Here is a 25,896-nt window from a genome sequence, read left to right on the forward strand (position 1 = left end):
TTAAGACACTTGTGCGTACAAAAATAATTTATTGTTCTTGTTTTTTCCTCAGTATTGTGTTCCTACTTTTCCATATACTCTAAAATTTCTTCTTTTTGGACATGTTGATTTCAGAGTAAACAAAACAAGATCAAGATATTTGGGTATAATAGCTTCAGCTTCTGTGAGACATTAGGGAAGGGCAATCAAAGGAATTAAATAAACAAGTAGCATGTAATAGAAAATTCAAAACAGATGATACGTTAAAAGTTCAACAGCAAAGTAGGATATTTTATGGAAGCAATTAACAGAAAGCAGATGACAATAATTCAGAGTTTTAAGTCATCCATACATGAATTAGATGTAGCATGCACCAGTCTGTATATGCAACAATCACAATACATACTCTTTCTATAACAGCTGTAGCTGCATGTTAATGGTGGAAAAGTGCATAGACAGCTGGCAGTACCCTTTCTTGTGCTCTACCAAATTGCATGTTGTCAGTACCATAAAATTTCCATAATGAGGCAACTGTAAAGATTTCTCAGAGTAGAGAATGATCTAAAAGTATTGGTAACAAAACTTTGGAATAAAAGAAGCAAATGAGAAATTTAAGAAATGAATTATACTCAGATAGTGCAGAGAGTTTAATTGTAGTGAAGCTGTAGAAGTTTTTGTATCCAGACTCTTCTTCAAAAGTCATTGAACTTGGGTGGATGGTGTAATTTCTCATTTAAATTCAAATGGCATCAGGCAGGCCATCTTGCTGCAAGTGCTCTCTCTCTATACTCGAGAAGGAGAATAATGAAGAACTCTATGGATTTATTGTTGCCTTGCTGTCTCACAGCTTTTCATCTGAGCAATAGGAAAAAATTGTGGTAAAGTTGACAATGTGAATAGTGTAATTCATAGAGTTAAAAAGTAGCTCAGGGTTTCATATCTCATTGATCACAATGTCATTATGCACAAAGTGCTAAGTTCACAATGGGCAAGTATTTGAAAGAAGATTAGCGGTGTCTATCCCATCATTTGCACTAATAAATTTAGGGACACCATACAAGAAGCTAAAAATTCTGTGTTAATTACGAGAAAGAATGATCATTTCTCTTTTACTACTGTTGTTAATATATTTATAAGCTCAGCTGAATGTCCTGAAAAATAATAAGAAGAAAATCATTAAAAATTTTTTTAAACAGGCTCTTCTCACAATAAACTGGGACACATATTCTAACCATTGTTTATGTTCTGTTGATTGTTGATATTAATGAATATCCAAATGTAGAAACTCAGTTTGAGAGCGCATACTTTAAGGGAGAGAAGAAACCAAGAATGTAAGATAAGGTAATTCACAAGTCTCATGTCAAGCTTGCTTAAATAAGACAATGTACAGAACAGCTCAAAATGAGAATGCGTAGATTGGTGAGGAGTGAGTCAGTTGGCTTTATTAGGCTTGTGCATCAGATGAGCTTGACTGTTCTGGATAGCCACTAAGAATCAATTTTGTTTATGTACATGAATGATGAACTACAGCCTTCTGTTTTTAGCCCTCTCAAGTCATTATTTGGTGTTGTATTTCCTGGAAAGGCCTCGTTGTGATAAAACGCTCAGATTGATGTTAATAGTTGGTTTTTCCACCAGCCCATTCATCATTCTACCTCCACATCAAATCCTGCAAATGATTGTGTCAACACCTACATGCATATCTATACACATTATGTTCCATTAAAAACTAAAAATGTGCTAATACCTGCACCTTCATCAGATGTATGTAAGTGTACAAGTGGAGCAGATGACTCAATGGGAAAATGGGTTTAACGCCATAATTAAAAAAGGTGTCCTGAAGTTGTTTGGAGAAATGTAGATAACTAAAAATTATGAATATGATGGACAAGTAACAGAGTAACATCACAGATCACTTCCTGTGTGGAATATAAGTTCTGTGATTGAGAGAGAACAAGATCAATGAAGTAAAATAAATGCGTGCAAAATACTCTCACTTTTAATTATGAAAGGAAGGTCGCATTGGTTGCTGAAATAGAAACCTTTATTTCTACTGCAAATCTATTTCAATCACTTTGTGACCATCACCAGTGCTTGTATTAAAGCCTTGTGCACTCATAAATACAAGCCATAAAATAACAGTATCTGCGCATATTAATGAAGAGTTCTTGTTAGACCAGAGGCACAAATGAAGGTTGATGCCAATTCTGCTTCATGTTATGAAGACACCTTCCAGAAATAAAATTGTACAGTGGAATTAAAAGTATTAAAAGAAATGTTTGTTAATTTTAATAACTAAAAAGGTGCAGTTAGTTGATAACAGAGATCCAGAACAGAAGATTAGCAGAGATAACACAAATGCAGCAGTGGAGAGGATGAGCTATAATTAGTAATGGTATTTGGGAAGAGGTATGTAGAGTGTTGTGTACTTCAAGGCAAACTGGGTGGATATGCCAGTTACAAATGATCATTCCTGATTTTGGGTTTTTGATGAACTACATCCGCTCCTCCTAGCTATGAGGATGTTTCAGTGCTTTAATTTCACTTTGTAACTCATTCAGGAGAAATGCTTGGTTCTGAAGTAAAACAAGAAGAAAGAAGAAGAAAACAATAACAACATAACATTGTATGAAGCAAACTAGAAGCAGTCATTTACCAGGTTCTTCAGTGGGAATATCTGAAGTGCAGTTAACAGTAAAGTGATGAGTCCCCCATAGTGTATGCTCCTTGGTGCTGTAGTAAATTTCTGAAAGCTGGAGATGGTTCACACTTGTGTGCTGTTCTGCACTTTTCAATTGGTCCTGGTGGATTTCTTTTCTGTATTTCATCATATTTGTATGCAGAAGATTTTCTTGAAGCAAAAAAGAATAGATAGTTAATTGAGTTAGTACATTTCAAAGGCTGGATATTGTCAAGTAAGATCAACAATTAACTTCATAACAAAGACAGAAGGATAAAGAAATGGAATTTCATAATAAGAGGAAAATGCTAATTTAGTGGTGCTGAATTTGACCCCTTTTTTGGCACGGTATACAGAGCAGATGTATTGGAAAGACGTGTCATCATCATCATCATCATCTTCATATCCTTCCAGCAAGCCAGGTAGGGAGCTTATGAGCAATTTACTTCCATTTTGCTGTATCTTGATACACTTCTTCTCTTAAAGCAGTTTCTCAGTTTTCTTTTCTGGTCTCCAGATCCAGCCGTCTTTCTCTGGGTTGTCCTATTGGCCTTTTCCCCTGCACGTTTCTCTCCAAGTATTGTTTTGGCAGGCAGTTACTGTCACCCTCTTCACATGTACAAACCATGTGAGATATGTAGTACTCAGTCTCTCTGTCATTGACACATCCACTTGCAACACTCTTGTGATGTATTCATTCTTATTTTATCTCTTCTAGCATTCCACAATGTTGATTGCAGAAACTTAATTTCACTTGTTTGTAACTTGCTCAAATCTGCCTTGTTAATTACACAGCGCTACTGGAGAGATATGTATCGAACAGTAGTATTAAATAAGGCTTGTTATACAGTTGAAAGCAATATATTTATACTCAACTGTTGATTTGCTAGGCATAACCTGGATGAGGATTTTTCTGTTGGGGTTTATCTGGTTAGCCTTTGAAGATCCCTCTTCTAATTAACCCCACAGAGGATGGATTGCCACACCATCTATGCTGTTCCAAAGGTCTCCTTCTGTGCTGAAGATGACATTGTTGTCTTTGTCTGTAACATTGGGCAAAATAGCTTGCTTGGAATATATTCTGTGGATAAATGTTTTCAAGAACATAAAAATTAATGAGAAACTTAATGAGGAGTGACACCATCTGTGTAATACACATATCTGAATATAATGAATAAATGATTTGCAAAAAATGTGCTCAATTTGCCTACAGTGGAGAGTTCTTAACAAAAGACTGGCAGCTAGCTGTGTTAAGGTATATATACCTACTGTATATTGTATACTGTAGGCAAGAAGTGCGTGCATATATTACTTTCAATTTTTGATATGAATAATCTTCACTGGGTGCTTCTGTGGGAAAGAAATACTTCACTTCACTTTACGGTTTACCAAAAAGAGCACTTACTTGCTATTCCTTACAATTTTTCATACTACCTGCTTAAGTGTCAAGAAATAATTTAATTTCTTAAAATTTCTGTTATTAATAACAAAAGAGGGACATGCAACCACCAATAAACAAATAATTTTTAATTGACTAGTGGCTGAAAGTAAATGTAATGTATCCAGCATATAAACTTTATTACCATGTTATGTGCAAATGAAATTTTCCTCACATTCTGCTGGCTACTTTATCTTTTATAATTTTTGGTATTGGCAGCTGACTTCCTTGCATATTCATTTTGCCTTTGCACCTGCCCTTTTATTGATATATGTTTGCATGCTTTACATGTATCTTTTGCATGCTCTGTTTTATGTTTAATCACTGTTTTATTTATTTTTTGTTTCTCCCTTCTTGGTTTCTTCTTAGCTCTGCTCCAGAACTGAGTTCAGTTTGGGCCCCTCCATTAAGGAAGAGCTTGTCACACCCTGCATCAAGTACAGAAAAGGAAAATGGAAGAGCTTATAAGAATTTTGATGACTCTGCTTCTCTTCCTTGTCCCAGCACTGCAGCTTCTGCTCTTCTTGATGCTTATTCTGTGCCCAGCAAAGCAATCTATGATAGCGATCAAAGGAGCTTTACTTCAAGTGCAGATGAAAGCCACTGTTCAGACAAGAGTAACAGAACTCAGAGCCCCACAAAAATGAAGTTGAACTTTTTGGAAGGTTTTCGCAACACACTACGTTCACGGACTAAAAGTGATGTGGCTTGCTACAGTGAGTGTGAATGGAACAGTGTCAAGCCTTCAAGTCCATACACAGGTTCTGGCACTGATAAAGGCATTGCAAGGAGGTGGTCTGAAGCAGGCACACCCAATCTGGTAAGAAACAAAGGCAACATTTCTGTGAATACCTTCTAATCTGGACTGACTTCCGAGCACCCATTTTCCTTTATAAACTTCTGCATGAAATTCTGTGACAATTACTCACCTTAACCACCACTAACCAATTACCTACAATTTTATGGGATATTAGTAACATCAACTGATACATGTAGTGTAGAATATATACTAACTTTGGAAATGTAGATCATTACTCACATCATAGATCAACTCATGAATAAGTGAAATGTTATAATTTTTTTATAACTTAATCAGTTTTTTCTCAAGAGAGGAGGTAATGGAAGGCCACTCTTGCAAACATTTCTGCAACTGAAGAGTATGTGATCTAAGTGGGTGAGTAGCTTGGATAATGGGAAGTGGAATAGGGTGATGCAGGTTACACATAGAAAGGAAGAGTAGAGAAGCAAGAATGTGTGTGGCTAAAAGTAAGTATACTATGCAGGACTGGCTGCAACAACACAAGAAGCAGCTGGAGACAAGTGAACAGGAAAAATGTAAAAAACTAAAAATGAGGTTATCAGTAACATCAGTATTTAAATTGAGAGAGAAGCAGCAAGATGTGCCAAAACAGCCAGATGATGAGCAACCATAAATGAGAAATTTAGCAAAGTTGTTGGAGATAAAAATTACAAACATGAAGAGAGGATAAGATGGTGATGAAGGAGAGGGATACAAAGGACAGAAAGCAGAGGGTGGGAGGGAGAGGAGAGAGAGAGAGGGGGGGGGGGAGGGGGGGATCTTATTGAAAATTATAAGGCTATAAAAGATTGTTAACAAAACTGTTATTGAACCCGCTAAAGAAAAGCAATACTGAAGGTATGAGATTTCCACTCTGCAGTGGAGTGTGCACTGATATGAAACTTCCTGGCAGATTAAATCTGTGTGCCGGACCGAGACTCTTAACTCAGGACCATTGCCTTTCCCGGGCAAGTGCTCTACCATCTGAGCTACCCAGGCACGACTCACGCCCTGTTCTCACAGCTCTACTTCTGCCAGTACCTCGTCTCCTACCTTCCAAACTTTACAGAAGCTCTCCTGTGAACCTGCAGAACTAGCACTCCTGAAAGAAAGGATATTGAGGAGGCATGGCTTAGCCACAGCTTTGGGGATGTTTCCAGAATGAGAATTCCACTCTGCAGCCGAGTGTGTGCTGATATTAAACTTCCTGGCAGATAAAAACCGTGTGCTGGACCGAGACTCGAACTCGGGACCTTTGAATTTCACAGGCAAGTGCTCTACCATCTGAATTGAGCTTGGGTACCTCAGATTGTAGAGCACTTGCCCGCGAAATTCATAGGTCCCGAGTTCGAGTCTTGGTCTGGCACCCAGTTTTAACCTGCCAGGAAGTTTCATATCAGAGTACACTCTGCTGCAGAGTGGAATTCTCATTCTGGAAATATCCCCAAGGCTGTGGCTAAGCCATGTTTCCGCAATATCCTTTCTTTCAGGAGTGATAGTTCTGGAGGTTCGCAGGAGAGCTTCTGTAAAGTTTGGAAGGTAGGAGACGAGGTACTGGCAGAAGTAAAGCTGTGAGGACGGGGCGTGAGTTGTGCTTGGATAGCTCAGATGGTAGAGCACTTGCCCGCAAAATTAAAAGGTCCTGAGTTCGAGTCTGGGTCCGGCACACAGTTTTAATCTGCCAGGAAGTTTCAATACTGAAGGTTATTTTACACCATTCTTTTTATAAGAAATATAAAATATGCATACCTTCTTCTCTTTGAAAGTTCTGGTTTTGGAAATAGGAAAAGTATAAATAGTGTATCCATCTACTAACACAAATAATTTGCTCTAAAAGTATTAGTTTTAGTAGTAATTACAGTTTTTTTTACTTAATGTTAGATGAAGCAAAAGGAATTTTACTTCCTTTGAATTGAAGTATGTCTAATGCATCTACTGCATGAAACTCATACCACTTGAATGACAGTGATTGTACTTAAGGCACTTAAATTAATACTTGATATTGTTTCAAATATTCAAATGAAGTGACATAATTTCACAGTCTTTACTGGTGTCATACAGATATGATTTTATGTATGTATAGAGACTCAAGCGGCAAGTGAAAATTTGTACAAATGCTGGGAATCCAACCCAGGTCTCCTGCTTACTAGACAGGTGTGCTAGCCACTAGGCCACCTTGGCACAGCATTTACACAACTACACAAATTACCCTGGCACACCTCCCTCCTCAATCTACATTCTTACTGCTGCCCCAGTCTACATTAAATTCCCCCTTACACACAAACAGCCCTGCTGAGACACTCTGTATTCTGGAATAGCACGTCAGCATCAAACATAAATGGGGCATCCAGCCTGAAACAGAGCTGCAGGAGCTTATACAAATGAAATTTCAGAGACTTTCACTGATCTCACACAGTGAGTGAAAATTGGTACCAAGATCGGGAATCAAACCCTGGTCTCCCGTGTACTAGGCATATGCATTAGCTACTAAGCCACTTTGGCACAGCAGTTCACGCAATTCCATGGATTACCCTGGCATGAATCCCTCCTCAATCCAGATTCTCATTGCCAACCCTGTCTACTTTAAATTCCCCCTTACACATAAACAGAAGTGTCAATCTCTTCATGTTCTGGAATAGCATGCTCTATGCTGAGGTGCTATTCCAAAACATGGAGAGCCTCGGCAATTCTGTTCATGTGTAAGGAGGCATTTAAAGTAGACTAGGGTGGCAGTAAGAATTTGGATCCATATCGGAAGCATGTCCAGGTAATTCATGCAATTGTGCAAACTGTGCCATAGTGGTTTAGTGGCTAACTCTCCTGCCTAGTAAACAGGGGACACAGGTTTGATGCGCAGTCTTTGTACAAATTTTAACTCACAACTTCAGTCTGTGTACATAGGTTCAAATATTGTTTTGCATAGGATTGGAGACATTCAAACATTAATTTTGGGCTGAAGATTACACACTTCCAGGTAAGTACTTTACACTCATATTACAGCTAGCTGCAGAAAACTCTCTTGTGATAACTAATGAAACTGCACTACACGCGACACACATGAATAATACAAGTTGCAAAAGATATTGATAGCTCTGTTCAGTTGATGAGTTACATAGTAACATAGTCAGATCATCTGACGATGACTTCCAAGGAATTTGAAACCAGTACTGTAACTACTAGTGTGATCCAAGCCTGAAAAATAAAAAAAATAAAAATTGTCACAAGATGGTCATTGTGTTCCCCATAGACAATATGCAAATCTGAGTATTATGTTACAACATAAATTTTAGTAAAATTGTTAATGTTGCATGGTATCAAAAAAAAAAAAACATAGAGTTGGAGAACAAAACATACATGCTGAAATAAATACCATTTATTACATTACCTGTTCCAGAAATAGAAACCAGTAATAAATGGCTCATAAACAATTAACAAGTTAAAGGTAGGAAAATAGGAAATAAGGTACCAGAGGAAGTAAAGCTGTAAGGACGGATCATGAGCCGAGCTTGGATAGCTGTCGGCAGAGCACTTGCCTGCAAAATGTGAAGGCCTCAGTTTGGAGTCCCAGTCTGGCATACTGTTTAAATCTGCCAAAAAATTTCAGAAAGTAAAAATGTTCCTTCCATAGTTCTACATACTGCTTGGTGTTAATACAATGAAGAAAACAGTAGCCAGTCACTTCCTGATATTCTTTGATTAAAAGATGTTCTGAAGAGTCATAACCTATCCTTGGGTATACTTCCTTCCGTATGTATTTCACTCTTTTAAAAATTAAAAGGCAAATCTCATTCTCATCACTGAGCTACTGCAGATGCTCTGCATTGTTGTTGTTGGCACATATTTGTAAAACTGGTTTGCAGTTGCCTTCTCCTCATGTGTGAGCGATGCGTCTAGCTTGTATCTGCACGTCAATAAGCATTCATGTAGCGTAATAGTGTGGTTATGTTGGATGATGTGAAGTGGGGGAAAGAGAGTAAAACAAATTAATGATACATAACTTACTCCTGTTGAAAATGGCTAAGAAGAACAATGAACTGCAGATCCCCTAATGCTGAAAACATCGCCATCAACAGTCTCACACTCTCATTCTGTAAGGCGGGAGGATGGTTTGAAGTAAACTCAGGAGCCTGGCAGATAATATTAGGATCAGGGACTGCGTGCTGCACTTCTCACCATTCCAACAAGACAATTCTCAGTTGGCAGTGAAAAGCTTTATGCATCAAACCATCACTCTCTCTCTCTCTCTCTCTCTCTCTCTCTCTCTCTCTCTCTCTCTCTCTCTGACACACACACACACACACACACACACACACACACACACACACAAACACACACACACACTTTTTCTGTCTAGTTTCACATGGTGATTACATTGAAGGAAGTACACTCCTGGAAATGGAAAAAAGAACACATTGACACCGGTGTGTCAGACCCACCATACTTGCTCCGGACACTGCGAGAGGGCTGTACAAGCAATGATCACACGCACGGCACAGCGGACACACCAGGAACCGCGGTGTTGGCCGTCGAATGGCGCTAGCTGCGCAGCATTTGTGCACCGCCGCCGTCAGTGTCAGCCAGTTTGCCGTGGCATACGGAGCTCCATCGCAGTCTTTAACACTGGTAGCATGCCGCGACAGCGTGGACGTGAACCGTATGTGCAGTTGATGGACTTTGAGCGAGGGCGTATAGTGGGCATGCGGGAGGCCGGGTGGACGTACCGCCGAATTGCTCAACACGTGTCGACTTCAGCGATGAGAGTCGCTTCTGCCTTGGTGCCAATGATGGTCGTATGCGTGTTTGGCGCCGTGCAGGTGAGCGCCACAATCAGGACTGCATACGACCGAGGCACACAGGGCCAACACCCGGCATCATGGTGTGGGGAGCGATCTCCTACACTGGCCGTACACCACTGGTGATCGTCGAGGGGACACTGAATAGTGCACGGTACATCCAAACCGTCATCGAACCCATCGTTCTACCATTCCTAGACCGGCAAGGGAACTTGCTGTTCCAACAGGACAATGCACGTCCGCATGTATCCCGTGCCACCCAACGTGCTCTAGAAGGTGTAAGTCAACTACCCTGGCCAGCAAGATCTCCGGATCTGTCCCCCATTGAGCATGTTTGGGACTGGATGAAGCGTCGTCTCACGCGGTCTGCACGTCCAGCACGAACGCTGGTCCAACTGAGGCGCCAGGTGGAAATGGCATGGCAAGCCGTTCCACAGGACTACATCCAGCATCTCTACGATCGTCTCCATGGGAGAATAGCAGCCTGCATTGCTGCGAAAGGTGGATATACACTGTACTAGTGCCGACATTGTGCATGCTCTGTTGCCTGTGTCTATGTGTCTGTGGTCCTGTCAGTGTGATCATGTGATGTATCTGACCCCAGGAATGTGTCAATAAAGTTTCCCCTTCCTGTGACAATGAATTCACGGTGTTCTTATTTCAATTTCCAGGAGTGTATTTTGAATGGATTTATACATAATGTTATTGCTTAAAAGTTAAGGTATTTGAATGGTTGCATGCATAAATAATACTAATTCACCCAAATTAAGAATAGACACTGCAAGGAAAAAAAAAGAAAAGAAAAAAAAAAAGACACGTCATGAAGGAGTTATGCAAACTGGTGTTCGTACAGGTATCAACAGCAAATGCAAAACTGTAAACTTTGGTGGCCAGTGGATGAATATGTGTTGCTGCAGCACAATTTCACCACACAGCTGGCAAGAGTGGTACCCAGGGCAAAAGTCTGTGAATTTCATTCCATGTACTCAACTGGACAGTAACTATGCGTCACAGACAGACACGTGAATGATATATGCAGATATCAGAGCATTTGAGAGGGGACGTTTAGTTGGGCTCAGAGAAGCTGGTTGGATTGGTTGGCAAATCATTCAACATTGGAATAAGAGCATGCAGCTAGTCGATGATGTTGGCAAGTATGTATGAACCATGGCCAAATACAGCGTCAAGTCGGAAGCAGTCAACATAGAGAGATGACAGAACAAGAGGACTGAGCAATCATCAGAGAGGCACTCAGAGCTCCGGATTCATCATCATCATCATTGATCCAATGTGCAACTTGTGCTTCAGTGATCACAACTTGGGTTATTAACAGGTGGCTCACAGATAGGGGCTGAGCTCACGTTGCCCCTTACATCAACTTCCATTGACCTCTGTACACCAACAAGCCCATTTGCGGTGGTGTGGGCACATTCAAACCAGAATATCGTTGACTGGAGTAGAATCATCTTCAGTGATAAGTCCTGCTTTGAACTGAGCCCTACAACTAGCGAAGATGTGTCTGGAAATTTCCTGGACAGTGGTGGCATACTATCCTGTCTTTGCCAGTCATCCGGCCCAACAACCAGGAGTCACAGTCTGTGGTGCCGTTTCATTTCATAGCATTCCCCCTTTACAACACAGCAGCACATCAATGATCGTCCCATTTTGGTGACCTTCATGGCAAGCCATCCTGGGCTTACATTTCAGCAAGATAGTGTCTGCCCACACATGGCAAAAAATCCCACTGCTTGTCCTCATGCTTACCAAACCTTACCTTGCCCACTTAGGCCACCACAACTCAACCCAGCTGAGAACATTCGTGGCATTATGGGTAGGGCCCTACAAAGAGCTCGGGATTTTGGTGATCTAATGTGCCAATGTGACGTAATTTGGCCAAATATCCCTCTGGAGGATATCCAACAATTTTATCAAGCCGAGTAACTGCTTGCATAAGAGCTAGAGGTAGACCAGTGTTTTATTTACTTGTCCAATTTATGAAGCTCTTTCTTTTGAATAAGTCATCCAGTTTCTCTGAAATTGTAATCATCTGTATGATTGTGTAATTCTTATACATAAAACTGGCAGTGAAGAGAATCCAAGTCACAAGAACCTTCAAAAAGTAAAACCCTGGTTTTGTGGTAAAAGATTTTTGTTTTATATGAGATTTCCATTACCCTTGAATACATCAGCACTGATAGATATTCACTTTTAACTTGGGTATTTAGTACCAAGCTTGTTCAAGGGTTGGACAAAAAAAATGAAAACACCAAAAACACAACTCGTTACCATGTGTAATATGATTTATAAAACCCATTGGCATTCAAAACTGCTTCCAGTCATCTTTGGAGGGATAAATACAGGTCCTTTATGGTTTTCAGGGGAATCTTACATCATTCTTCCTGCAGAATAGTGGCAAGTTCAAGTAACAGTGGTGGAGGTGGATAGCAGTCATGGACCCTTCTCACCAAAGTCGACCACAAAGACTCACTGACTGTAGAGGTCCGCCGCTCGTGGTCTCGCGGTAGCGTTCTCAGTTCCCGAGCACGGGGTCCCGGGTTCGATTCCCGGCGGGGTCAGGGATTTTCACCTGCCTCGAGATGACTGGGTGTTTGTGTTGTCCTCATCATTTCATCATCATCCAGGAAAGTGGCGAAATTGGACTGAGCAAAGATTGGGTAATTGTACGGGCGCTGATAACCACGCAGTTGAGCGCCCCACAAACCAAACATCATCATCATCACTGACTGTAGTAACCAGGGGAGATGCTATGTAATTCATCCTTGAGTTCATAAAACCAGTCCTGGATAATGAGAGCAGTGAATAGGACCCCTGTTGCCTTGGAAGTTAGCATCACCATTGGGTAAAAACATTGTGCCATGGGACGGACCTGACCAGCCAAAATGGTCACTTAATCCTTGGCAGTAGTGTGCCCTTGCAGAGCCACCATGGGATCCATGAAATACTATGTTATGGCTGCCCAAATAATCACCAGTCCATGCCATGTGTCACTGTGGGATGTAAACTCTGCCAGAAGTTGTAAACAGTGTGTAACAATACACATCCAACCAAATGACTTTCTTCCATTGGTCCATAGTCCAGGTTTTATAGATTCTGCACCACATTTACCTGTATTGTGCATTTCCAAGCTGTTGAGTGGTTTTGGAATACCAGCTTGCCCTGCAGTTCCCTGCTTATAGAACACCCTTCATATTATTTTGGTGGTGACACTGATCACAAGTGTAATATTCAGTTCTGCAGTAACTTTTCCAGCTGTTATCCTATTATTTTTCATCACAGGTCTCTTCAGTGACCTTCTGTCATGATCACTCAACACAGACTTTCATCCACATTGTGACTTAGTGGATGATGTTTCTCCACTTTCCTGCATGCAGTGAAGTTCTTCCACACAGTGACTCTTGAAATACCAAACATTTCAGCTATCTTGGTTATGGAAGCTTCTGCCACAGTTTACTGCTGACATAATGCACTTTCAACTACACAGAACACTGTTCTGATCATGACTGACACTTGCAACATTTTGAGGACATTGCACAGGTTCCGGTCATGGTCAAATGCATGTTCAGGCATGCATTTCTTGAGGTGTTTCTGTATTTTTTACAATGCTTGTAGCAGCTGCTCTCATTTCAATATAGCATCATATAGAAAGAAGCATGACGATTTATTTAGGTAATAAATTGCTATAATTCTAGGATACACATTCATGTAATATATAACAGTATATTTTGAGATTCAAACAATTGAAAATCCAGAGTGGAATAACAATATGAATTAGAATAGGCTGCTACTCACCACGTAGAGGATGCACTAAGTGATAGACAGTCACATTTAATAATGTTGCACAGTGGTTGCAGCTAAGTTGATTGTAAACTGCATGGCTGATTTCACAGGTGGGCCTGCCTTTGATGGGATAGGAAATGCCTGTGACAGAACTAGAGTAGGTGGTAATGGAAAGATGTATGGGACAAGTCTTGCATCTGTGTCTTTTGCAACAATAGAAGCCCAGGTGCAAGAGGTTGGGAGCAATGGTGGAATAGATAAGGACAAGGGTATTGCGTAGGTTTAGTGGGTAGCAGAATACCACTGCAGGAGGGGTGGAGAGGATATTTCTCATTTCAGGGCACAATGAAAGGCCTTTGAAACCCTGGGAGAGAACATGATTCGGTTGCTCCAGTCCTGGTTGGTACTGTGAGGTGGCACTCCTATGTGGCCAGTCAGTGGGTATGGTGGATGACTGAGGAGACAATGGGTGGGAGATCTGTTTCTGGAGAGGGGAGTAATTTCAATTTACAAAGGTCTCAGTAAGACCCTTGGTATAATTGGAGATGTACTGCTCACCACAGCAAATTTGGTGATTTGGCTGTAGAATGGGCTTATTCGGGTGGAATGAGTATAGCTGTCGAAATGGAGGTGTTGAGGTGGGTGGAGGTACTCATGGAGGCAGGTGTTGATGTCGAGGAAGATGACTCATTGTGCTGAGGAAGAACAGGTGAAGTGAAGGGGAAGAAGGTGTTGAGGGTGTGGAGGAATGTGGGTAGGGTGTTCTCACTCTCAGTTCAGGTTATGAAGAAGCCATCAAATAATATAAACCAAGTGATGGGTTTGGGATTCTGGCAGGCTAGGAGGAATTCCTCTGGTGGCTCATGAGTAGCTTGGCGTAGAACAGTGGTATTCAGGTTCTGATGGCTTCATCTGATGCAGGATTTTGTCTGAAATCTGATAGCTTCCTACAGACTACTTTTAAATGTGCCTATCTGCCACTCGGCGCCTGCTGTAAGTGGTGGGCAGCAGTCTGTTCTAATTAATATATTTATAATTTGAGATTATATGAGACATGGCAGCAGTACTACAAATTGGATGTGCTTGAAGACAGATCCAGAGTTTTCTGCTGCTAAGAGTGGCTGAAAAGACATATTTAGTACTGGCCTAAAAGCAGTATGCTGGAACACATTGAAAGTGTTATTGGAAAGGAGGAGGTTGGTGTTTAGTGTCTCGCTGGAACTGAAGTCAAAAGTGCCGGAACACTAACTCAATTAAACATAGAATTGACAATGGCTGCTCGAAGAAACTGTCCCGATGTTTGCCCGAAATGATACAGACACATCACAGACGAACTGAATCCGCAGGGTCAGATGGCGATTTGATCAGTAGCCTTCCAGAATATGAACCCATTGTGGTTAACCATGATGTCTTAATTTAAATATTGTTATCTTTCTTGTACAGAGGGTCAGGTTTTGATGTGCTCTTGATACTGCAGTCTTTTGTATAGTTCATAAAATGTATTTTAGAGGATGGCAGTTCAAATTATCATTCGGTCATCCAGATTTACCTTTTTGCAATACATTCCTAAAGTGCTTAATGAAATGCTGGGATAGTTCCTTTAAAATGGTGTGTCGAATTATTTCCCTATCCATTCCCAGTCTGAACTTGTGCCGCATCCCTAATGACTTCATTGGCAACAGGACATTGAACCTTAATCTTTTCTTCGTTCTGTGGGCTGGCCAGAGATGTAACTTAGTTGATCAACCTAAGAATGTACTATATAATCTAACTGCGTAGATAAAAAATCTAGTCACCAAGCAGCAGCAAGAGACACACACACACACACACACATAAAACAATAATGAAATTTGCAAGATTTTGGAATCAGTGACTCCCTCTTCAAGCAGAAGAGTTGAAGGGGAATGAAGAGGAGTAAAGGAAAAGGACTGGTGAGGCTTAGAACATGGGGAGAGTTCAGAAAAGTTGCTGAGAACTGTGGACAGGGAAGACCTATCACATGGGATGAGAGGGAAAAACTGATTGTTGGGACCGTACTAGATGAAATTTGAGAACCTGGGAGGTTAAAGGTGGAAGATATGGCAACACACAAGACAGAGATTACTGACTAAACATTGTGTATGAGTTAATGAGAGTAGAAAGCTAAGTGGTACATGCAGGAGGGGGGAGGGGGGATAGCTTAGAAAATAAAAGATATAGAGAACTAAAATGGAATGGAGAAAGGAGTATTTACTGAGAAGAAATACCGATACAGAAGAAAGTAGTGTAAATTAAGGCCTGGTGGATGCTGAGAACCAAGGACATATTGTAAACCAGTCCCACTTGCAGGGTTCTGAGAAACTGGTGTCTGGAAGAAGAATCCTGATGGCACAAGTGGTGAAACAGGTACTGAAGTCATGACTGTCATGATGTACAGCATGGTCTGCAACAGGATATTGTGTGTTGCCAGTAAACACCCTCTGCCTGTGCCCATTCATCCTAACTTGGTGGCAGTCAAGCCAATGGAAAAATCCAAACAGTGTTTATGTAACAGCTGGTACACAACATGTGTGATTCCACAGATGACTGTCCTGTTGATAGTATTTGTTATGACAGTTACTGGGCTGGTATATGTGGTGATAGGAGAGAGCCCAGGGCATGTCTTATAGTGGGTTTGGTCACAGGGGTAGGAGCCATAGGCTAGGGAAATGGATGCAGAGGGAGCATAAGATTTGACAGTGATATTGTAGAGATTGGGAGGGCAGTGAAAAGCTATTCTAGGTGTGGTGGGCAACATGTCAGATTTAGTGGATCTCATTTCAGGGCATGATTACAGGAAGTCATAGCCTTGTCAAAGTAGCTAATTAATATATTCAAGACCTGGATAATTCTGAGTGACAAGAGGTGTACTCCAAAGTTGTTTTTTTTTAGATGACCCAGGAAATCTGCTTTGAACTAGGCTAGTAGGGAAGTTACATCCTGTGAATGCTGAAGTGAGAATGGTGGTGTACTGCTATAAAATGTCTGTATCTGAGTAAATACATTTGCCTTGGATCAAGGCTGTATAGGAGGAAATGTTTGACATGGAAAGGATGATAACTGGCAATATGTAAGTACTGTTGTTTGTTAGCAGGTTTAATGTGAACAGAAGTGTATAGCTGACCCTCGGCAAGGATGAGCTCAACATCAAGGAAAGTGGCATGGGATTTGGAAAAGGACCATGTGATATTTAATTGGGAGACTGTATTTAGAGATTCCAAGAAATCTAACAGGGAAGCCTCATCCTGAGTCCATGTGGGAAAGATGTCATCAAAGTACATAAACCAAACCAGGAGCTGAAGGCTTATGGATCCCACAAAAGCCCCCTCCACGCAATCTGTGGAAATGTTGGTGTAGGAAGGAACAATCATGGTTCCCATTACCATGCTCCTGATCTGTTTGTATGTCTGCCCCTGAAATATAAAATAGTTGATGGTAAGTATAAAGTTGGTTGAAATGAGCAGGAAGGATGTCATAGGTTTGGAATCAGGTGGGCTATTTGAGGAAAAGTTCACAAGCAGATACACCATGTACATGGGGGATGTTGGGAAGAAAGATGTGGTGGGAGTGGGACAGGCACAGGTTTCATATGGTCTAGGTAAACAGAGACTTTAATAGAGGGTGGAAGTCTTTGTACTATAGGTTGCAGGTGTTGATCAATCAAGGCAGAACATGTTTGGTGGGTGATTTGAAGCCAACAACTATGGGATAGCCAGGGGTGATTAGGTTTTTGGATCCTTGGATGAAGGTGGGGGTTCATGGTTTGGGTGGGGCACAAGGTTCGATCGGTTGAGGTGTTAGTCCTTGCGAGGGGTCTGAGATTTTAAGCAGTTTATAACACAGGAATGAGACCTTGATGGTAGATGCTGTACGTAGAGCTGTCAGACAGCTGGCATTGACCCTCACTTACATACCCTGGTCAGTCAAGTACCACAGTAGTGGAGAATGTTGGGAGGATAATGTTGGAGTTATCAGTTTTTAGGGAGTGAAAAGCATGGATTTCAGCAGAGGACAGAGTACACTCATGTTGTTAGGAACTGAGGAAGGATTGTTGAGCTGTGCTGGATATTATGAATTGTTGAAGGCTTATAAGGGATGATTTTGAGGTACTGGTTGTGGATAAAGTTGGGATTGTGGTCTAAGCTATTCAAGACAGGGTTCAATGTCAGCTTTGTGGCTGGCAAGGCTTTGGGATTGGATTGCAAAGTGATACTCCCACTTGCCGTTTCATGTGAATGAAAGTAGGTCCTTCACCAAAGCAGCTTGATTAAATGCAGGTTTAGGGCTGAAAGAGAGACCCTTGGATAATACAGAAAATTCAGGAGGAGTGAGTATCTTAGATGTGATTTTGAGAACACTGCACTGTTGCAACAGGTTCTAATGCTAATGAGTTATCATTGCTCTGGGAGGCAGTGGTGAAGGCCAGGGGATGTTACGAAGGTTGGCCAAGCTCACTTTGTAGGAGAGGAGTGGTGGTTGATGGGGTGACTGTTTTGGGAAGTAGAGAGGAACAGCTAGGGAAACACCACTGTTGGGGTAGTTAATGAGAAGGTGGAATAGCTTTTTGAGGTGAAGTGTGGCCTGTTGTTGCAGTTTGAAGATGGCTTGGTGGATGATACCATCCAAGGAAACACGAGGGGCAGATAACTGCAAGATTTTTTAAAAGGAGAGATAGCTGGTGGAATGGAAATTGACAGATGAGGCATATAGGTCAGAAATTAGCTGGATAAGTGCAAGAGGGAATGTTAATGAGTTCCATATAAATCATGTAATAGGGTCTGATTTAAAGCCAATGTGATTAAAACTGAAATAATGTCCTATCAAATAGTTCATTTAGATTTTCAAAAAAAAGAAAGAAAGAAAAAAGCAAGGTCATTAGAGTCAGAGACCAAGTTCGAAAAAGGGAAGGATGGGGAGGGAAATCAACTGTGCTCTTTCAAAGGAACCCATTCTGCATTTTGATGAAGACACTAGGGAACTCACAGGAAACCTAAATCTGGATGGCTGGATGGGGGTTTGAACTGTTGTCCTCCGAAATGCATTTTCAGTGTGCTAACCACTGTGCCACATCACCCGGTATGGAGATTTTGAAGTGGTGGATGCCAGTGTGGCTTTTGAGAAACTTAAATCTTTAATAAATTTTAACACCTATGTAGCATTGTTACATAAAAAAGGCACATTGTCACTGAAGTTAATAGGAGCAGTAATACATTAGGTAAAATGGCCTGCACCATGATTTGCAGCTACATATAAAGCACTATATTTACAAAGCTGTAGTGTACAAAAACTTGGTGTCCACATCTGAGGCATATTAATAAATTTTGCTTGGAAGCAGCCAAATTTTTTGAGTTGAGTCTTCACAAAGTATTGTACTGTGTGAAGAGAGCTGATTGTAGACAATCAAACACATCCATGCAGAGTGGAAGGACCTCAAATATTGGATAAAAAATGGATTCCATTATCAGAGAGGCACAAGCAACAACATGTTAACACAATTTGAACAATATGTTCAACTGTAAGATTAGTGTGTAAGTTTGATAGGTTTACTGTAAAAGACATATTTCATACATAGTGAAGACTTATTGGCATGTTATAGGAATTTGCTCACAGAACTGGATTACTGTCAATTAAGAACAACACTTTTAATGTGAAAACTATGGAGATTCTACATAGTCATTATTATACTGATGGAATAAATTTTTGAATGGTTGAAACTGTCTTAGATTCAAAGAAAAGCACTTGTGCAAAAGTTCAAGGACTAGTGTGTCAAGAATGTATTTTGCATTGTGTATGTGAGGAGAAATTGAGGCTTTTCTGTGTTTTAAGTCACGCAAAGAGAAGCCAGTACCATTACGCTTGTGGGAACCTTCAGATTTGACAGTAGCAGTCATGGTATCGTTTAGATACAGGTTTAGATGTTTGATTTACTGCATTTATGTTCAGTACAGATGTAATTCTTCACATAATGGACAGGTTCATTCACACATTGTAACTGCATCTAAATAACCATACAAAGGTGCTGGATGTATAGCAATACTTCTCAGTATTTCAATCATTGTAGCACAATGTTACCACATTTCTTTTCCGAAATCAGGTATCGCAAATTCCTTCATTAACATTTTTGCACATTATTCATTTTAATTAAAGACATAACATTTGTACCAATGCCAAATCTAATGTCTGGAGAAAATGTTGAATGATTACATTTCTGTGCCCATAATGACAGGTATTCTTTGGAAGATTTCACAACCAGGCAAAGATTTAGAATCCAGTGGTCTGCAATGTATGTCAAAGAGCAGATATTAATTTCAGTCAAAATTTAGTCATAATGATGAGTAGACTGGGATTCAAAACCACAAATTAAAAGTGTCTTCCAAGGCAGTGGGAAATTGAAAACTTAAAAAAATATTGAAAGAGCATTAGATGGAAACCAGTACTTTGTTACATAGAAACCAAATCACAACTACTGCAAAGAAGCTTAACCATAATGTATAACAGGGAGAATTCAAGAAAGAGACAAAGTGAACACTGATTACAGGAAGACTGACACTCCTTACATTAAAAGTAAACATAATATCAGGAAGGTAAAAATTAAAAAGATTGATCTAACAGTTACGAGGACAGGTAGGAAAACATGTAACATCAGTATAACACAGAGAAACTGCTTTTAACTAGACTGAAAATGTGGAGGCTAATGCAGAAGAAACAGGTGTTTTTGTCATGTGGTTAAAGTTTGACAGGGGTTGGAGCTTTAAAACAAATCAAGCAGCAGATGTCAATGAGATACTTCTGGTATTATAGGATTGGTATGAGGTCAAAGAACTAGGTCCCTCTATCTGGTGTTAAAACTTATCATCAGATTTGGAGAAAAAAAGCATTATCACCATCTCACTGGTGAAGGGAATGTGTACATAGCGAGAAAAAAAAAAAAAGTCTGAAAAGAGAACTCTGAAAAATCATGCATGTAAGCTACTGAAGGGAATAGCATCCAAAAAAGACACATGGAATTAACAATTGATGATAAGTACTGTACTAAGGTCAGTTTAGCTTCAAAAGATGCAATTCAGACTTTTCACTCAGTTATGAAAGTAACAATAATAAGAATCAGATATTGTCATGGGGTTTATCAACCTAGAGAAAGCCTTTCAAGAGTTAATACGTAATGTTAGATGTTTGTTCACAGTAACAAAAACAAATTAATCTTATTAAACTCAACAAAAATCAATGTTAATTAAGATATTAGAGACAATTTCATAGGCATGTTCATATTTTCTTCAAATTACTAAATTACTGCAACCTCAGTCATGAAATACCCAACAAAAGTAACATACGGCAGTCACTGTAGTTTAATTTTGTTTAAAATATTTAGTAATTGCCATTTTATGTGAACAGTTTTTTCTCTTCTTTGCTGATGTATCATGAAGTAGTTTTAATTGAAGCAAACTCACAGTATCTCACTCTGGTTTGACAGATATTTCCAGAGATTGAAATGATTCTGCATGAGATGGTCCTGCATAATGTTCTGTACCTATGTTTCCTTTGGTTTTTAGCAATATTATGAAGAGGATAATTGCTATTCACCATATAGAGGAGATGCTGAGTCACAGGGAGCCACAACAAAAAGACTGTCAGAAAGCGAGTTTCCACACACAAATGTAACTCTCACACAAATGACCACAGTCTCTGGCTGCTGAGGCCATACTGGTTTCATCATCTTGTATTTCCTGCTGTTCATTTGCCAACTGTATGTTTTCAACAGCTTTGTCATCGAACATTATCTGAAAACCTTGGTCATTACTGTCGCAAATGAGCCACTCTTTCATATAACTGACATCACATTCTTGGCATATTTGTATAGTTGTCATTAACTCATTTATATCCTCCAAAACATAATCATCCATATCGGTTTTGAATTTTACGGCTCCCATTCTAATATTTTGTTCCAGGCTTTGTTCAAAGTCTTCTTTTCAGTCCCATGCATCTACAACCTCATAACAATACTCCTTCAAATCCATTTCCTTGGAAAATGACAAAATGAGTTCCGCATTATCTTATGTAGATAACAATCTACATAAAATTTGATTTCTGTAAAGTTGCTTTAATGTTTCAATAACACTTTGATCCATTGGTTGTAGCAAGGATGTCACATTATGGTGGAAATATTTCACTCTAAACATATCATTTTTCTAACACTTCAGCTTAAGGGCAAGTTGGTGCATTAACCAATAAAAGTAGGACTTTTTCTTATTTACAAATTTCGTTTTGAATTTTTTTCCTACTCAGATAAAAGTACTGTTATACCAGTCAATGAACATTTCAGTGTTCATCCATGCACTTTTTATTTTTGAAGCATCAGGAGTTTATGGATTCTCCAATGAGGAGCAGAAGTATTTTATGGGTCCCAGTAGCGTTTATGTTAACTAATATTCTTACTTGCTCTTTACTAGTTTTGTATCGTGGAGCTGAACTATCTTGCCGAGAAACTAAAGATTTTGATGGTGATGTTTTCCAGCTTAAACCAGTTTCATCAACATTACAAACGAAGACCAAGTCATAGTCATTTTCGTCCAATTCTTTTTTTAAAAGGATTTGCTGCATCTAATCGCACTGACATTTTTTGTACTGTATTTCCAATTTGTGAATTCCATGATGAAATTTAAAACTGTATAATGGCCAATGAGGTGTTTTATATGGGCCCCAGATCTGTACCACAATTGATTACTTGCCACAAGTGGTTTGTTGGCACCTATCTTTTTTATGTAATGGTAATGCATTTTCACAGGGCAAACGACCAGATATTGGATGCCCTACTGATCATTTTTGTAAAAATGTACAATACAAAGCATCATCCAGAAGTTCATTTTTTGGATTCTTCATCACTTCTCGATGTTTACTCCCGTGTTCACTATCAAGTTTACAGGTGTACTTCAGAACTGAATTGTTATGCTTCTTAATGTCACTAATCATAGAAGTATGTATCTACACCATACTTATTGGCCAACTTACAACCAGTTTCTGCCTTTTTAAATTAATGAATAATGTTTATTTTATCTTTAAGTGATAACACCTCTCTCTTGTGCTTTGAGACTTTTAAGTACAGACATAACATGACACAGTGATTAACTCAAATAATAATTAAACACACTGGGCAGAGATCATGTGGGGCACTGATGGGTAGTGCCAGCATGACATGTCCGTTCATGCACAGACTAGACAACAAAGATATTTGCTCACAGTTATCAGTCTGAATAATCGCAAATCCATGTAACTGAGGTCTGGATAATCAAGTCTCCACTGCAGTTTCATTTCTGCTGCTTCTCATTATTCTTGTCTGTCTTTGGTTTACTCTAATTCCATATTCTGTGCTCATTACACTATTCGGTAGGTCCTGCAACTTTTATCCACATTCACTGAGGATAGCAGCAAAGTTATATCCTTTCTCCTTGAATTTTAAGCTCACTTGTTAATCTTTCTTTTACCAGATAGCTCTTTTATCTGATAGCTTGCCTTGTTAGGCACTACACAGCTCTATTGTCACTTTCGCAGCTAACAGCTCCTCCCCTGGGAAGGAGAGGGCAATAGCTAGGGGAAGGTTCAAGAGGAATAGCAGATCATTCGGATCCTAGGATGAGAGTAACCCATATGTTTTGAGGACAAGAAGAGAAAAAAAATGAAATTACCAACAGAGATGGTACATTAACAGACTACAGCAGTGTTTTATCAAACTTGATTCCTTAAGAGTCAATCCTGGCATTGTAGGGTGACATCTTGGGCCACATAGGAAGGGGGTGGAGGGAGTGCAGTGAGTTGTCCAGCCAAAGAAAAATCCAATTTCCACTAAACCATTGTTATTGATAGAAGCTTACCACTTATACATTTTGATTCTCCATATATTGTAAGGTACCACACCAATTACTTTTAAGTGAAAAGGAAAGTAATGCTTGAAAATATAGTGAATCCTCGCATAGCAAGCACAATTTGTTCCAGAATCTTACCTGTAGTGTGAAACACTCATTAAGCGAAACAATTTACCCCATATAAATCTATGTAAAATACAATATTGTGTCCCATGCAGAAAAAGCAGTAAATATTTTATCTTATTCATGCCATTTATTCAAAGAAAATTATGCATACAGTATTATGTACTTTATTATTCGACATCCTAACTAATTCTTTTTTACTGGGAATCTATCTATAGTAATTTATTTCTGTCAACACTTCAACACTTGGCAAAAATGTGACAATGCATTATCGTCAAATAAATATGTAGTGTGCAAAGCCACTGCTTTATTAGGGTCATGATTTTCAATGCACGATGTAACCAATTCCCATGCTTTCAGCTTTTGTCCTATTGCACTAGAAGATTGCTGCTTTGCTGTTACCACCACCACCACCACCAGCTCCTCCTCCTCCTCGTCCTGCTCCTCCTCTGAAGAACTCCTCTCCATAGCTCCCTGCTGTGAAACACACTGCAACTCCATAAGCTCTTTTGTGGTCATTTCTTGGCTGTGATATTCTACAAGCTCATCAATATCATACATATCCACTTGCACTCTGGCCTAAGCTTCTTCCAAGCAGAAGTGAGAGATCTCTTGGTAACCTCTTCCCCATCTTTTTGATCATCTTGACGTAGGCAATGATGTTGAAGTGATATTTCCAAAACTCTCTGAAAGTGAGATCAGTAGCTTCAGTCAACTCAAAGCAATGCTTGAAGATTACTTCAGTGTAGAGCTTCTTAACAGTTAGAAAGAATCTGCAGCAGGTCCATAGGCTTGAGTAATGGAGTGGTGTTGGGAGTTAGAAATTGGGTCTTGATTAACTTAAATTCTTCAAGGAGGTGCTCTTGTAGGCCTGGAGACTGGGCATTACCATTGCCCATAGCAAGCAAGACATGGAGTGGCAGATTCATCTCGAGCAAATATTTTTTCACCAAAGGACCAAACACTTTATTGATCCAATCACATAAAACATCACTTGTCACCCAAGCTTTGTTGTTATTTAACCTGCTCTTCTGGACTTTACACTTATTGAAGGCTCGTGGAATTTCTGAACGGTGAATAAGCAGCGGTTTAATTTTACAATTGCTGCTTGCATTGACACAAAATAGCAGAGTGAGATTGTCTTTCATTGGCTTTTAACTGGGCAATGCATTCTCCTCTGCTGTTATAAAGGCACGCTTTGGCATCTGTCTCAAGATAGACCCATCTTGTCACAATTAAAAACCTGTTGCGGCAGATAACCCACAGAATCTATGAGCATCTCGAAGTCCCTGATGAAGATCGCTGCTGCTTTTGTGTCAGAACTGGCTGATTCACTCTGCCTCACAAGGTTGTGGATAACAGTTCTTCTCTTTAAACTTCTCAAGCCACCCACGGCTTCCATTAAACACTTCTTTGGCTGCTGATGATCTTGGCACCATCTTAATTAGGTCAACAAAAACCATTCACACCTTCTCATTAATAGTGTCACTTTGCAATTGCTTTTCATTTATCCATGTAAGGAGCAACCTTTCGACATTGTCCAGAATATGAAGCCATTGTTTAGAATCTCTTGTCACTCCCTTTGAAGCATCTACCTCCTTAATCTTTTCCTTGTTCTTGAGGACAGTGCAAATAGTTGGTATAGACTGATTGTATGTGCTTACTAAATTAGCAATGCTCGCACCATGTTTGAGTTTTTCAATGGTTTTACGTTTCATTTCTAAGGTCATTTTCTTTCTCTTATGGTGATCTTGCAGCTTTATCTCCGGGGACACTTCTGCAAAGGTTATTGAAATTTGCACACAAAGAAACACTGTGTGGACACAAGTTAAGAAAAATGTGTGATCACAAGCTGCACTAAGATGGTAGCAGAAATAGCACTAAACGCAGACTGCAGTACATACTAAAGACATTGTTCATCTGCTGCTACCAACAATGAAAGGTGTTCATATTGTTGAACATTACCCCCACCGTGTGCTAACAGCTGGTGACATCTCACACACACACACACACACACACACACACAAAGATGACCATCTGGACACCCCTGCACCATTGCCAAAACGAGATTAACAGTCCCTTCCCTTGAAGACAATGGATAAGACCAGCCAAAAGAAGAAAGAAGATGTATGCATTATGCAGAAAGGAAACTAGATCAGTAGGAAAACTGAGGAGAAGAAACTCAGAGCACATGAAACGTGTTTATACAGAAGGATGAAAAAATATGAAGCTAGAAAGGGCTAAACAAAACAGATGAGTGACAAAATCTATGAGAAACCTACACAAGAAGTATTGATGGACAGTGTGAAATTCACTGAATCATAAAGGAAAATTTAACTGCCACTATGCCACACATACCCCCCCTTCCCCCAATTTCTAAACTGGTGATATAACTTAGTCACACTGCGTAT

The 25,896-nt window shown here is 39.8% G+C and overlaps 1 protein-coding gene across 1 annotated transcript in view; it reads left to right on the top strand.

Annotated features, from left to right (window-relative positions):
* The window catches only part of LOC126188056 (kalirin), a 2,181,516-nt gene that overhangs the window by 2,136,572 nt on the left and 19,048 nt on the right, over positions 1-25,896 (top strand). Inside the window, exon 44 of the mRNA XM_049929493.1 lies at positions 4,467-4,917. Coding sequence (XP_049785450.1) covers positions 4,467-4,917 — 451 coding nt within the window. The remainder of the gene's footprint in view (positions 1-4,466; positions 4,918-25,896) is intronic.

Source organism: Schistocerca cancellata, chromosome 5 (genome assembly GCF_023864275.1).
Source record: "Schistocerca cancellata isolate TAMUIC-IGC-003103 chromosome 5, iqSchCanc2.1, whole genome shotgun sequence".
In the NCBI taxonomy this organism is placed as follows: Eukaryota; Metazoa; Arthropoda; class Insecta; order Orthoptera; family Acrididae; genus Schistocerca; species Schistocerca cancellata.